We start from the raw sequence: 14,837 nt of genomic DNA on the forward strand, positions 1-14,837 counted from the left end.
CCTTTGTGTTCTGTTAAAATGATTTCAGTTTTTGCCGTTTGAAAGCTTTTTGTCAAATTCCAGTATGTGTTAACGTTACCATTGGTTTAAACTGAAACCTTTCCTCAGTTCTATTGTAAGACTAACGTATAGTATCATCTAGCCTCAAGTAATCATAAAGGTACAACTATTGTTTTATAAACGGATAAATATTTTCTATACAACTTTACTTTGCCAGTTCTCAAATGTTCCTTCTGCAAGCCCCTCTTGTGGTTGAAGTATACCATCGTTATTAGTTACTGTATGTCATGTTAAGCTCAACAAATGGTAAAAAAAATCTTAGTCTCTTATCTCCTTGGCAATGGGACTCTCTAAAAACATGCCACTTTTGATACAGCTTCAACCGGAAGTGACTTTTCATAGGTTAAGAAAGCATTTTCACTAACCCATTTCCTAACCTTAACCCAATTCTCCTAACCTGCTGTGTTAGTTATCCTAACCCGTCTGCAAGTTTTTAAACTGCTACAAACAAGTCACTTTCTGTCGCAGTGGCATGTTTTAAGGGATTCTCTTGACAAAACATACGTTGAAAGACAAACAATGTGCCAAGTTCATATGTCCAGAAGATGCATGGTCATTTAAAGGCAGTATATTTACTGACGGTAAGGAAGAGGAGCTTACCCGATTACTGTTACTATAAGTGCCATGATTGAATTAAGTCACCAAACATTACCTGATGACAGAACTGCTAATTGTGTATATCTTGTATTGAATACGTTTGAAACAGGGACTTAAATTGACCTCTTAATTTCATCATATAAAACCCCTCACTAAGTGAAACTACCATAAGTTCGCATGTTTTTCCCCAAAGATGTTTGCTGTCAAAATCGGATCTGATGACTGAAGAAGGCCCGATGGAATTGTTAAATTGAGTGGATGGATTTTGAAGGCACTGGGTTTATTGGCATTGTAATATCAGTTTGACTGACTCAAGTCCACTGTCCATCACTTTTATAATAGGTATTCATTGTTCATAACATTCAAAATCAACAGCAGGCAAGCCATTAGCCCACAATGAACTACAAGTTCCTGAAGTGAGAGTGGCCAAAAATATGAGTAGGGCTGTGACCAGTATCACTGTTTTCAATAGGACAAATGTAAACACGAAGCAGACCAAACTCTTTTTGGTCCTTTAAACCTGTACATAACTAGTCTATGCTATAGCTTGGGAAATAAATAAATACAACTCTGGATAACTGACTGTTTTCAACATTCGGGCTGTTTCCTAAAGTTAAATCTGCTTCGTGTTTTGTTTCCTTGCTCGGATAACGAGTATCGCAACGTGGTATCGCCCCGGCCCTAAAATTTAGCACTATAGCACTTCTAAGTGGATATTTTTAAATACAGATATACTTGTTTATTTTAGCTAAAATGGTTCCCATAAACCCAGATAAAAGTTTTTTTTCCTAAATGATTTTCATAAACCTATTGGCTATTTAAAATGATCCCAATGTCTGGGAAAGGGGGTTCATTGATGAGTTCTGCTGTTTAGTCCATTTTAATGCATCATCACTGCAAGGGATCTTGTTCCTTATGTGATCATGCGCTAAGGAGCTTTTGTGGACAGAGGAGCACATGCAATTTCTTTCAACCCGAGTGTCATTCTATAGGCTCTTGTAGTTCATGAGATGTGATTGGGACAGCGATTCACCTACCATTGCTTCCAGACCAGGAGAGGCAGAGCCAGGCTGGACAATGATTTCGGGTATGGCAAAACACTTGAAGTGGAATTTTCCTGGAGTTGTCCCATAACTCAGGTTATTTCCTATAGCAAAGCTTAAGAATTCCCATTTAATAATGAAACCGGATAATACAGGTCTGATTGTTGTGGTGCACTCAAGTCATTTTTACGAAAAGACAGCATATTCTTTGATCACCATTTTTGTTCTTCATAATGTTCCTTATTCTTTGCTCGTCTCCAGCTCCTCTTATGTTCCCTCCCTCTGGGACCTGTCCACAAGGGTGTCCCCAGTGCACCGTTGTTGAGCATCTTTGTCAACCCACATCGTTGCACTCCGCAGGGGGCCTCTGCCATAGTGGACCCTGCTGCCCCCCCCCCCCCCCATTGATACTGTGCAGCTGTTTCCAAATCCAGCCCTCGATTCGGATCCTCTTGCTTTTTAATATGACGCCCCTGCGGGACAGTCCCTGGCCTGGTGGTCGATTTCGAAGGCGGCAGAATTGAGTTGTTCTCCAGATCTCCACCGGACTGGGGTTGAGAGCCATGATTATGTATGGGGGGACCATTCAGTTTGAATAGGGTCTGGTCTCTACGCTGCTGTATATAAAACCTAATCCCTAGTATTATCACTAACTGTATATGCTGGGTTTTCGGTGTAGGCTGTGAGAGGCCATTCATATGAATGCGATGTGGACACTACAGTGTCTGTGTTATGGCTCATTCAATGTTCACAATGTTGGTCCTGAATAGCTGCCCTGTAGAGCAATGAATATTTTGTTGAATAGGATTTGTTTATGCAGGGCTGTCCATAGAAAAATTGATTCAATTACATATGGTGCAATCTCTGTTTTCACCGGTCTGAGTAACACTAGCTGTTTTGGGGGGGGGGGCAGTGCCCCTGTGACAACAATTTTGGACCCCCTTGTGGCCCCCCTAAATGTGGAGTATGAAATAACGTATCTCAGGTCCACAATGTCAGATGACAGATTAAGCAATTTAGGTGTATTAAGTATTGAGTCAAGGAGGGTAAAGGCCTTGAGTCCAGATGAATTTGCTGATCTTTTTGCAAAATAACACAAAAACCGGAGAATACAGTTGATGTGACCTGATACTGAATATGTAATGCAAATGAAAATGATAATGGAAATGCAAATAAATTGTTGAATGATTATGAACATGGTCTTTTGCCTGCTAATGCCTGGAATGCAGTGAAGAAAACGATATGACAACAATAACATCTAATGTAACTGGCCCCTCTAACAGTACAACTGGCCCCAGCTTGGCCCCCCCAGTTGAAATGGTCTAGAACCGCCACTGCTGAGTAAGTCAAAAGTGAGACAAATTATTTAATAAAATGCAAGCCTTTTATTATAGTTGATATAGTTTGTTTGGCCATTTAACAATACGTGTGTTTTACTATGAGGGTCCTATCTGAGCAGGGTGTGTGTGTGGGGGGGTCTCCTCTCTCTCTCTCTCTCACTCACTCATGCATTCTCTCACTCACCTTCTCTCACATACATCTGCATTCCTCCTCTTTGTCCCCCCCCCCCCCCCCCCCCCCCCCAAGCTCCAGTTTCGTTAAGCAGGTGTACTGTCCCATTCCAGGGAAACAAACCCCTTATGGGAGGGACTGGACTTCTCTCATCTTTCCTGCAGATGAGCTGTTCTACTGTATCTACCATGCTGGGATATCTACCTTAATCTCTTTTTAATGGTCCCAAGGAGGAGCCCAGTCTGCCAGTTCCTCTCAGTTGATGTTCTTTTGAGGTTGTAGTTAGTAGAAGGATTGATTCAGCGTTGAAACTCATGTCAATTTGTCTTCTGATTGGGAATGTTTGTGTTGGTTAAATGTCTAATGAGAGCTTAGTGTTTTTAATATGATTTATTCAGCCCACTGTAATGTTGAATGCTTGTAATATAGCATGGATGCATGGGTAACGGTTGTTGTGTTATGTAGGTCTGTTTTAAGGAGAGGATGTCTGTAAAAAAAATGATTAAGACAGGAAACGCTGATTTACAGTTCTTGAGACAATTAGGGTATTACGTGCATGGTCTTTTTTCAGGGGTGAAAGCGTTGAAGTGAACTCAAATATTAAAGTAACATGTCATGTAAGAAAAAAAAATGTAGTCTGCAGCTATAGTTTTATTATTGAAGTAAAATGAGTCGTTTTAAATGGAATTGTAAAAAGGCCTACTCTGTTTTAAGCCCAACTCATCTCTGCCGTTATGAATCATTGTCAATAACCTTCCTATATAGTGTATTTGAATGATATTGCACCCTTTTAAAAATCCCGTTTTAAAAAATATATATATCGTCATTTTATGCAAAAGCATATAAGAACCTTTACATTTAGTTGTTGTAGGTTTACAAGATAAATCTGAAATCCTGAGCTTTATTTCATACAACTACTTTGATATTTCGCCCTTCAAAATGTTTGCTAAATATTGGAAGGAAATATATAGCCTATATAAAGGCTATTGTTTAATTCATACACTTGAAATGAACAAATACTGGCATAAATAGTTTTTCAATATGGTTGAGCAGGGTGACTGGCTGCTCTTGATGTGTCCATAGCTTTACCAGACAGAAAAAGAAAAGGTTAATGTATAGATAAGCAAATAATCGAATCCATGCGTTACCCCATTTCAATGAACTTAATTCCTCCTTATAAAGAACGGTCACTACCCCCTGGTCCTGCAAGCTGGAGACCCTTAGTGTTATAAATGCTGAAATGCATTATATGAAAATCAATCTGAGAACGAATCCTATTCAGAGAGGGGAACTTTTCATTTGGGAAAAGGGACAAACGTAGGAAGGGATCCCTCCTAAAAAGCAGCTGTTTCCACAATCTTTTTTTGTGCCCGGTCACTCACCTTTTCACTATCTCTGCGTTCAAAACACCCCGTTCCATTTATAATCCATATATTTTCCATTCGAGTCCACATTCGCCAGAGCCAAACTTGCCCAGCTTTTCATACCATCCCCTTATAGTTGTTGGGAAGAAAGGCGGAGTGCATGGGTGTCAAACTGTCCTCAAAACACCATGAACGATTGATTTGCAGCACTTTTCAGCCCCCTGACATTACTTGGAGAGGAACTGAATAGGAAACCCGCGAGCCGGCGACGGAATAAAGATGTTCTCTGCTGGAAGAGAAGGAAAACTGCTAATTTACCCCCAGTCCATCAAGGCTGAAAAATAGAGGAAAAAACAGAGAGAACTGTGGCTATTGAGAAGAAAGGGGCTGTATATACTCATCTAAATGCTGTCACAATATACTGAAGGCCTATGAACAACCATGAATATTTAACCGCTTACTTCAACAAGGGATAGAGAAGTGAACCAGCTTTGCATTGGGACAATGCAGTAAAGCACGTTAAGCTTGTTTCTATTCTGTTATTCCCGCACTACAACTCCCTGGAAGAAATTGTTTATTGCCGACCACATGAATACAGAATGCATGAGAAAGAACGTTTAAGCAACTCCCAGACCCGATGACCTAATTTTGATGACAGACAAACGTTTAAACTAATTGTTGAACCAGTTTAAAGTTGACAGCGTTTTCATTCTGTTAAATTAACGTGGGACTCAAACCCTGAATTGTGCTGTAGGCCATTTGAATGGAATATTAAAACATGATTTTGACATGTTTAGCCGTATTTTATAGGAGACATTTGCTCTAGATGATGATATGTTAAACACATTTCAGTTGTATTAATAGGCCCTAAGTAACGTAGCAATGTTGATTTTATATGTCGATTTGTATATTCGACTAAATCTAGTGCTAAACTGGCGACGAGGTCGTTTTTTTGGAATGAGTTTCATGGAAGGCAGTGTTGGACATCTTTAACGAAGAAAAATCGTATCTGGTTGGTGTGTGAAGGGTGTTGAATAATTGTCAGTGACTTAAACAAAATGTGTGATACTCCCCTAATTGATTTTTGTTCGTTTAGGCCTATTTACCATCGGATGCGCACAAAAACGTGCATGTGTGCAGTTAAGAGATAAACCATTAATATTGCTGAGTAGCCTTGGCTACTTGTCCGTCTCTCCATTTCACTTACTCACTCATTCAATTCAATTCTCTCTCTTTTCTCTCTCTCTCTCTCTCTTACACACACACACACACACACACAACCTCCGTCTCGCTCTTTCTCTCTCTCTCTCTGAAAGGGGAGGACCGCCTAATAGAGGCGGCTTTTCTTCTGCTGGAGATGGTCTATACCATAAGGGGAGTGTCATTAATAGCTAATCAGAGAGGGTTCAGACCAGCCACACAGCCTCCTGTATAAAGAGGACCCTCCCTGCGAAAGGACGGAACATCTTCCAACCAGCCGTCTCACCGGAGGGAACATCAACTTTACATTTAGAGGTTTTCATATCTCACACGGGTTTCAGTAGTTTGCGAGATGGGCTCCGTATTACCCGCAGAGGCTTTAGCCCTGAAGTCTGGATTTAAATGTCAGAGTCGGTCCTTCTCTGATATTATCACCTCAGACATTCTACACAGTTTCCTGTATGGACGGTGGAGAAATGTGATCGGGGAGCATCTGATGGAGGACAAGCAGAGTAGCATCAGTCCCAAGACAGCCTTCACAGCGGAGGTCCTCGCGCAGTCCTTCGTCGGAGGTAAGTTGCCCCTTTTGGAATTCTTCCAATAATTTCTACACGGGCAACCAGCCAAGAGCCCAGGCCTGTTGCAATGTTTAACATCCTAATATTTGGACATTTGTTTTTGTAGTAATAATACCAAATTGTGACAAATAATGAACTTTGAAATTGTACGTTTTATTTGACAACAACATTTACGTTTTTGTAATTTAGCAGACGTTCTTATACAGAGCGACTTACATTCATCATAACAGTAGCTAGGTGGGACAACCACATATCACAGGCATAGTAAATAGGCCTACACTTGTCCTCAATAAAGAAGCTATAAGCAAAGTCATAGCTAGAAGGTAGGGGGTGTTTGCATACACTTAGTGTTTGCATACACTTAGTCTGCCAAAAGGCTATACATCTTCACAAAGAATAGTGAAGTTTTTCATGAATCAAAGAAGTCCATTAATAACTATGCATAAATTATCTGCTTTACGATCTCTCTCGGGTCAAGTGCAAATGTTGGTTCAGGGAAGTTTTTATTTTATTTGTATTTATTGGGGGTGGGGATTACTTAAGATACCATTTGAAGAGGTAGGGTTTCAGGTGCTTCCGGAAGATGGGCAGGGACTCTGCTGTCCTAGCTTCAGGGGGAAGTTGTGCAGGGACTCTGCTGTCCTAGCTTCAGGGGGAAGATGGGCAGGGACTCTGCTGTCCTAGCTTCAGGGGGAAGATGGGCAGGGACTCTGCTGTCCTAGCTTCAGGGGGAAGATGGGCAGGGACTCTGCTGTCCTAGCTTCAGGGGGAAGATGGGCAGGGACTCTGCTGTCCTAGCTTCAGGGGGAAGATGGGCAGGGACTCTGCTGTCCTAGCTTCAGGGGGAAGATGGGCAGGGACTCTGCTGTCCTAGCTTCAGGGGGAAGCGTTGGGGTGCCAGGACAGAGAAGAACTTGGACTGGGCTGAGCGGGAGCTGCCCTCGCGAGTCTTATCTAAAAGAAAAATAGCCTAGATTTATTTTTTATTTCACAACTTCTGTCTGTTGTTAGCCTATGGCAAGAAAAGGACCCTCTTGACAATAATTGACTAAAAAGTGTTAAGATAGGCCTTTAGTTAAAATGTATTCAGCAAAATAACATTAGTCAGGTCTCATCATGCATGTCGTTGAGAGTGAACCAAAAAAGTGGGAACGTTCAGTCCTCTTTTCTTCCCAAGGTCTCTGTGACTTTCTCATTATTGTTCTCCTGTATTTTCCTTCATTGGCCCTTTTATTTCCACCCATTTAACGCATTAACTAATTTAGCGCTTTGAGACCTTACATTTAGAAGCTTGTTAGGCGTGTAACTGTTGCTGACTGAAAGACGAAGGGTATTCAATTCATTTGGTTAACTTTGTGCTTGACCTGAGAAAGTTTCCACTTAAACCGAGGGGAGAGAAAGGTTCCCTTTCGTTGATGTCCCGGATTTTATCCGACATTCATCAATCTCCCGGCAGTCTATTTCCCTCCTTTGGCAGCTATGGGGCTCCGGCACTTTTCACTTTCTGTTCTCCAGATAATGCGCCGTGAAGGCTAAATCTATTGCCATTCATACCATGTCAACCATCTAATCGCCTTTCCATTTTTTTTGTTTGAGAAATTCCTGGGTCTTTTAAACAAGTCCTCATTTAATTCAGCGCAAATGTATTGCTACAAAGTTCTTAAAGGATAATGAATTTGGAATTAGCCGTTTCTTTCAGTTGGACATAATGAATATCGCATCTGAAGCATGACCGATTGCTAGACCCTGAGCAATAGACCATTTAACCTCTATTCAGGCCGTCTTTTTGCAGTTTTAAATACATGTTCTTTGATTCTGACATTAAATAATCCAAATAGTTTTATTTTTTTACGTTTTGAATGAGAATAAAAATGCTTTCCGAGTTTTTTTATTCTTTTCAACAAACGTTCAATTAATCCATTTAATCGAATTAAACGGTGGATAAGAAGTTGCTTACTATTTCATGACCAAAATAAGATGCAATCTATTTGCTGTGTTGGCAATTACAAAATGTTAAACACCTAATTCATGAGGAGCATAAACATTATTTAAGACCACCCCCGTTTAAGATTTTACAATTCATAAAGTTTAATCAAAAGGTTATCAAAGCATCATATTTGGTGAATCTTTTATTCGAAATATATGTATTATGAATATCAACCATTTTCCTTTTTGGCCTTTATTTAAAGGACATGCAATAATATTAGCACTAATGCACAATGTCTGACTTAAACCACTCCTATCCTCAATGTCTTTTAGGCAAATTATTTAGCTTGGGTACTATTTCATACATTTCTCTTTCATGCATGGATGGATTGATGAAATTCACAGCTTGGATGGATTGTACACAGCAGTAAAATAACCTATTTTTCTCTTCCCTGCAGAGGTCCAGAAGCTCTCCAGCCTGGTGCTTCCCAGTGAGGTGATCATTGCCCAGAGCTCTATACCTGGCGAGGGCCTGGGCATTTTCTCCAAGACCTGGATCAAGGCGGGCACAGAGATGGGTCCGTTCACTGGCAGGGTCATCTCCCCTGAGCACGTAGACCTGCTCAAGAACAACAACCTCATGTGGGAGGTGAGAATCAGCTGGGCAGCTATAGGGTCTGATCTGCTTTCACAATTAGGGAATAATGGAAGCAAGACAACAATGCATCTCTGTGTATGCCATGTTTTTGTGGGGGAAGCACAGGTTTAAAGGTGGCATAATCTGTCTTGTTCACAAGCTGTATGTACAAGAAGCTATATGTAAACATTGTACCAGACTCTTAAGATCTTGCTGTTGTTCTTATAGGTGTTCAACGGGGACGGCACGGTGCGCTACTTCATCGATGCCAGCCAGGAGGACCATCGCAGCTGGATGACCTATATCAAGTGTGCCCGCAACGAACAGGAGCAGAACCTGGAGGTGGTGCAGATCGGCAGCAGCATCTTCTACAGAGCTGCAGAGGTGAGAACCAAGCCACATACTGTCACTCCAAACTGACCTGAAGCCTCTGACATGTCAGCGTTTTATGTTGTGGCTGAAATAATGACAAGTTCTGCAGTTAAGCCCATTCGTTTGTAGGCCTTCTTTGTTGGTGTCAAATCTATGGACTGACTGTAATTGAATTTCCCCTTGCCCATATAGAAGTAAGGGCAACCTATTGTCATCTGCTGAACAGCGCAACCTTCTGGCGTTCCCGGTACTCCTTTTCGTTTTGAACATTTTCCTTCTCCTGCTCTCTACAGACTATCCCTCCAGACCAGGAGCTGCTGGTGTGGTATGGAAACTCCCACAACACCTTCCTTGGTATTCCCGGCGTTCCCGGTACTGAGGAGCATCAGAGAAAGAGCCGGAATGGTGAGACCCTTGCCCCTCAGGCTACGGGGGGGGGGGGGGGTGTGTGTGTGTGGATAAACTGTATTTAGAAAACCAGATCTGTGGGGCCAGTGTTTATGGGCTCTGCTGCAGACAACAGATTTACATCACTCTTATTTATTGCAAAGTACTGAAAATACGCTGATTTTATCCCATGTTAAATTCAACATTAGAAACGTCAGTGACATTAGTTTGTGAATCAAACAACTCAGTCCCTCTGCTTCTCCTTTCCCCTGACAGAGGACTCTCACTCCTGTGACGGCTCTTCATCTTGCTCCCCCTCCTCCTCTTCTTCCTCGTCTGTGACCAGCCGTATGCGCTGCGTCATCTGCCACCGGGGCTTCAACTCTCGTAGCAACCTGCGCTCCCACATGCGCATCCACACCCTGGACAAGCCGTTCGTCTGCCGCTTCTGCAACCGCCGCTTCAGCCAGTCATCCACCTTGCGCAACCACGTGCGACTGCACACCGGAGAGCGCCCCTACAAGTGCCACGTGTGCCAGAGCGCCTACTCCCAACTGGCAGGGCTGCGGGCACACCAGAAGAGTGCCAGGCACAGACCAGGGGCGGCGGGCGCAGACACTGCCTCTCAAGTCTCACCTCCTCCCCCACCGATCAACAGCCTGTCCCAACACCAGGTCCCCCTGGTTCACCATATCCCCACCATGGTGCTATGATAGCAGAGAGGAGAGAGAGACACTTGCTAATGCAAACTACACTTTACCCATGCACACCTGGGGCGCAGGTTGCTCTCTCTCTCTCTCTCTCTCTCTCTGTCTCTCTCTCTCTCTCTCTGTCTCTCTCTTTCTCTCTCTGTCTCTCTCTCTCTCTGTCTCTTTCTCTCTCTCTCTCTCAGAGGATGGGCAGTCACTGTTTGCTCGTGTGGCAGGCATTGCAATAACTTTGTGTTGGGCCAGAGAGTATGCCTGGTGGGTTGAGCTGATGGTACAGACATTCTTAAATACTTTTTACTGGTTGCCTTATTTACAATCTAGTCTCCTTAGATTTTTCTGGATATTATGTTTGTAATTCTCACAAAAAAGGTCTCATGTAGAGGGTCAAATGTTAGTAGAGTCAACTGTTCTACTAGTGCCTGCACAAAGGACTGAATGTTGGTCTCAAGAGTATTTTGAGAGTAACTGTCCGTTTATCTTTGTTTGTATACTCAAAACAGTATTGCAAGGACGCAGGAGACCAAAGGAAATAGTTTGCTATTCTAGTCAGTAATTCAATTGGTAAAGACAAGTACTCCGTATTTCAGATAATTATGTTTTACCATAACAGATTAAGTTTTTGGGTGGTTCTGTCATGAATTCAACTTTACATCCTGTCATCTAAGCCCCACCATCTCAGGGAGAAGGTTGCTTGCATAGTAAAGTAACAAAGGAGAAGTCAAATGAAATATACAGTATGTAGAAATTGGAGAGCAGCAGTGTACATTCATTTCAGCCTTATCAACATTTGACACTGTGTAATAGACACTTTATTTCTGTATATTCATGTAAAGCATTGTGTAATTCTGAACTGTATGTGAATGTAAATACATATGCGCTTTCCTTATATTCTAAATAAATAATGATATTAACAAGTCTGTGGTCTTTACTTTTGACCAGTTGATAGCCTACTATGAAGCCTCCTAGCATGTTGGGAATGTTTATTAGCTGTGAAGGAAGCAATAAACAAACATTAAAAGCACACAAGCAGATACACTACATGACCAAAAGTATGTGGACACCTGCTTGTCGAACATCTCATTCCAAAATCATGGGCATGAATATGAAGTTGGTCCCCCCTTGCTGCTATAACAGCCACCACTCTTCTGTGAAGGCTTTCCACTAGATATTGGAACATTGCTGAGGGGACTTGCTTCCATTCAGCCACATTAGTGATGTTGGGCAATTAGGCCTGGCTCGCAGTTGGCGTTCCAATTCATCCCAAAGGTGTTTGATGGGGTTGAGGTCAGGACTCTGTGCAAGCCAGTCAAGTTCTTCCACACTGATCTTGACAAACCATTTCAGTATGGACCTCACTTTGTGCACAGGGGCATTGTCATGCGGTTTTCGACTCTCTCGCTCTACCGCACCTGTTGTCTCAAATTCTGAATGCTCGGCTATGAAAAGCTGACCTTTTGCACCCTCTACAACCACTGTGACTATTATTATTTGACCCTGCTGGTCATCTATGAACGTTTGAACATCTTGGCCATGTGCCGTTACAATCTCCACCCGACACAGCCAGAAGAGGACTGGCCACCCCTCAGAGCCTGGTTCCTCTCTAGGGTTCTTCCTAGGTTTCTGCCTTTCTAAGGAGTTTTTCCTAGCTACCGTGCTTCTACATCTGCATTGCTTGCTATTTTGGGGTTTTAGGCTGGGTTTCTGTATAGCACTTTGTGACATCGGCTGATGTAAAAAGGGATTTAGAAAAATATTTGATTGATTGATTGAAATAGGAAAGGGTCTTCCCCAAACTGTTGCTTCAAAGTTGGAAGCACAGAATTGACTAGAATGTCATTGTATGCTGTAGCATTAAGATTTCCCTTCACTTGAACTACGAGGCCTAGCCGGAACTATGAAAAACAGCCCCAGACAATTATTCCTCCTCCACCAAACTTTACAGTTGGTACTATGCATTTGGGCAGGTAACGTTCTCCTGGCATCCGCCAGACACAGATTTGTCTGTCGGACTGCCAGATGGTAAAGCGTGATTCATCACTGCAGAGAACGCGTTTCCACTGCCCCAGAGTCCAATGGCATTGCGCTTTACACCACTCCAGCCGACGCTTGGCATTGCGCATGGTGATCTTAGGCTTGTGTGTGGCTGCTCGGCCATGGAAACTAATTTCATTGATCTCCTGGCGAACATTTCTTGTGCTGACGATTCTTCCAGAGGCAGTTTGGAACTCGGGAGTGAGTGTTGCAACCGATGATTTTTACGCTTTACACGGTTCAGCACTCGGCAGTCCCGTTCTGTGAGCTTGTGTGGCCTACCACTTTGCGTCTGAGCCGTTGTTGCTTCTAGACGTTTCCACTTCACAATAACAGCACTTACAGTTGACCGGGGCAGCTGTAGCAGGGCAGAAATTTTATGAACTGACTTGTTGGAAAGGTGGCATCCTATAACAGTGCCACGTTGAAAGTCACTGAGCTCTCCAGTAAGGCCATTCTACTGCCAATGTTTGTCTATGGAGATTGCATGGCGGTGTGCTGGTGCTGCTGAAATAGTTGAATCCACTAATTTAATGGGGTGTCCACATACTTTTGTATATACAGCGTATAATGAAGCAATAATAATATTTATTTGGGAGGACAGTAGCTCCTTCCCACTCCTCCAAGCACCTCTTAGCGAGGCAGTGATTTTTATCTTCCTCCCTGGGTCTCCTGCGAGAGGCAGGGACTCCCTGTGGACAGGTGTGTGTGTTGACTCCCTGGCAGTGTTGAGTCCCTGGTGAGGGGGGATTAAGACCTCATTCTCTACCTGGGCAACGTTAATTGTGATTTCCCTGTTCACATGTTGGAGGAACCTGTAGTGGAGGCTGCATGGACTGTGGATGAGGTGCATCTTGAGGGAGGCAATTGTGGGGAGCCACATCCAGCAGTGGCCACACCGGCACATCTCAGCACCATCCTCCTGGCGGCCCTGAAATGGGGGCGAATGTCTTCATGTAGGTAGCTGGCCCCCGGATGTGAAACATCTTACCACTGCCATCCAACTCGAATTTGAATGGTTCAGACCCTGAAGGTAACAGACATCAGTTGAAAAGCAATGTCCACACAGAAGATGTTAACCACATTTTATGCTCTACATACAGTACCAGTCAAAAGTTTGGACACACCTACTCATTCCAGGGTTTTTCTTTATTTTTACTGTTTTCTACATTGTAGAATAATAGTGAAGACATCAAAACTATGAAACAACACATATGGAATCATGAAGTAACCAAAAAAGTGTTAAACAAATCAAGGTATATTTTAGATTCTTCAAAGTAGCCACCATTTGCCTTGATGACAGCTTTGCACATTCTTGTCATTCTCTCAACCAGCTTCACCTGGAATGCTTTTCTAACAGTCTTGAAGGTTGCTGAGCACTTGTTGGCTGCTTTTCCTTCACTCTGTGGTCCAACTCATCCCAAACCATCTCAATTGGGTTGAGGTCGGGTGATTGTGGAGGCCAGGTCATCTGATGCAGCACTCCATCACTCTCCTTCTTAGTCAAATAGCCCTTACACAGCCTGGAGGTGTGTTGGGTCATTGTCCTGTTGTAAAACAAACGACTGTCCCACTAAGCGCAAGCCAGATGGAATGACGTGTCACTGCAGAATGCTGTGGTAGCCATGCTGGTTAAGTGTGCCTTGAATTCTAAATAAATCACTGACAGTGTCACCAGCAAATTTTTGCGACTGTACTTGAAGAAACTTTCAAAGTTCTTGACATTTTCCTCATTGACTGACCTTCATGTCTTAAAGTAATGATTGACTGTCGTTTCACTCTGCTTATTTGAGCTGTTCATGCAATAATATGGACTTGGTCTTTTACCAAATAGGGCTATCTTCTGTATATCATCCCTACCTTGTCACAACACAACTGATTGGCTCAAACACATTAAGAAGGAAAGAAATTCCACAAATGAACTTTTAACAAGGCACACCTGTTAATTGAAATGCATTCCAGGTGACTACTTCATGAAGCTGTCATCAAGGCAAAGGTGGGCTACTCTGAAGTATCACAAATCTCAAATATATTTTGATTTCTTTAACACTTTTTTGGTTACTACATGATTCCATATGTGTTATTTCATAGTTTTGATGTTTCTACAATGTAGAAAATAGTAAAAATAAAGAAAAACCCTTGAATGAGTAGGTGTGTCCAAACTTTGGACTGGTACTGTACATATCAAAATGTGTATTCTTACCTGAGTGATTCCGTCTGGAGGTACACTGAAGCCTTAGTCCCTCTTCAATGAGATAAGGCCTAGAGGCCTTGTGGCTTTGGAATGTCCTGGAGTGGATGGCACTGGCCTGAACAAGAGCTCTCGGCCTGGGCTCAGTTCTCAAAGCGTCTCAGAGTAGGAGTGCTGACCTAGGATCAGGTCTCCACCTCTCTATATAATGTTATTCATTATGATTTAA

At 42.7% G+C, this 14,837-nt stretch overlaps 1 protein-coding gene across 1 annotated transcript; it reads left to right on the forward strand.

The window, feature by feature from the left end:
- Nucleotides 1–6,054: 6,054 nt before the first annotated feature.
- On the forward strand, nucleotides 6,055–10,399 carry LOC115160224 (PR domain zinc finger protein 12-like). Its single transcript, XM_029710612.1, has 5 exons — nucleotides 6,055–6,348; nucleotides 8,739–8,929; nucleotides 9,146–9,301; nucleotides 9,583–9,694; nucleotides 9,953–10,399. The coding sequence occupies exons 1-5, from the start codon at nucleotides 6,129–6,131 to the stop codon at nucleotides 10,387–10,389; spliced, it is 1,116 nt and encodes a 371-aa protein (XP_029566472.1). The 5' UTR covers nucleotides 6,055–6,128; the 3' UTR covers nucleotides 10,390–10,399.
- Nucleotides 10,400–14,837: the final 4,438 nt, after the last annotated feature.

Source organism: Salmo trutta, chromosome 23 (assembly GCF_901001165.1).
Source record: "Salmo trutta chromosome 23, fSalTru1.1, whole genome shotgun sequence".
In the NCBI taxonomy this organism is placed as follows: Eukaryota; Metazoa; Chordata; class Actinopteri; order Salmoniformes; family Salmonidae; genus Salmo; species Salmo trutta.

What these genes read in the sequence shown, in the direction of transcription:
- LOC115160224 (XM_029710612.1), top strand. Translation starts at nt 6,129, where the DNA reads ATGGGCTCCGTATTACCCGCAGAGGCTTTAGCCCTGAAGTCTGGATTT. An exon ending in ACAACAACCTCATGTGGGAG is followed by an intron (nt 8,930 to 9,145) that starts GTGAGAATCAGC and finishes TTGTTCTTATAG; the next exon opens with GTGTTCAACGGGGACGGCAC. An exon ending in TCAGAGAAAGAGCCGGAATG is followed by an intron (nt 9,695 to 9,952) that starts GTGAGACCCTTG and finishes TTCCCCTGACAG; the next exon opens with AGGACTCTCACTCCTGTGAC.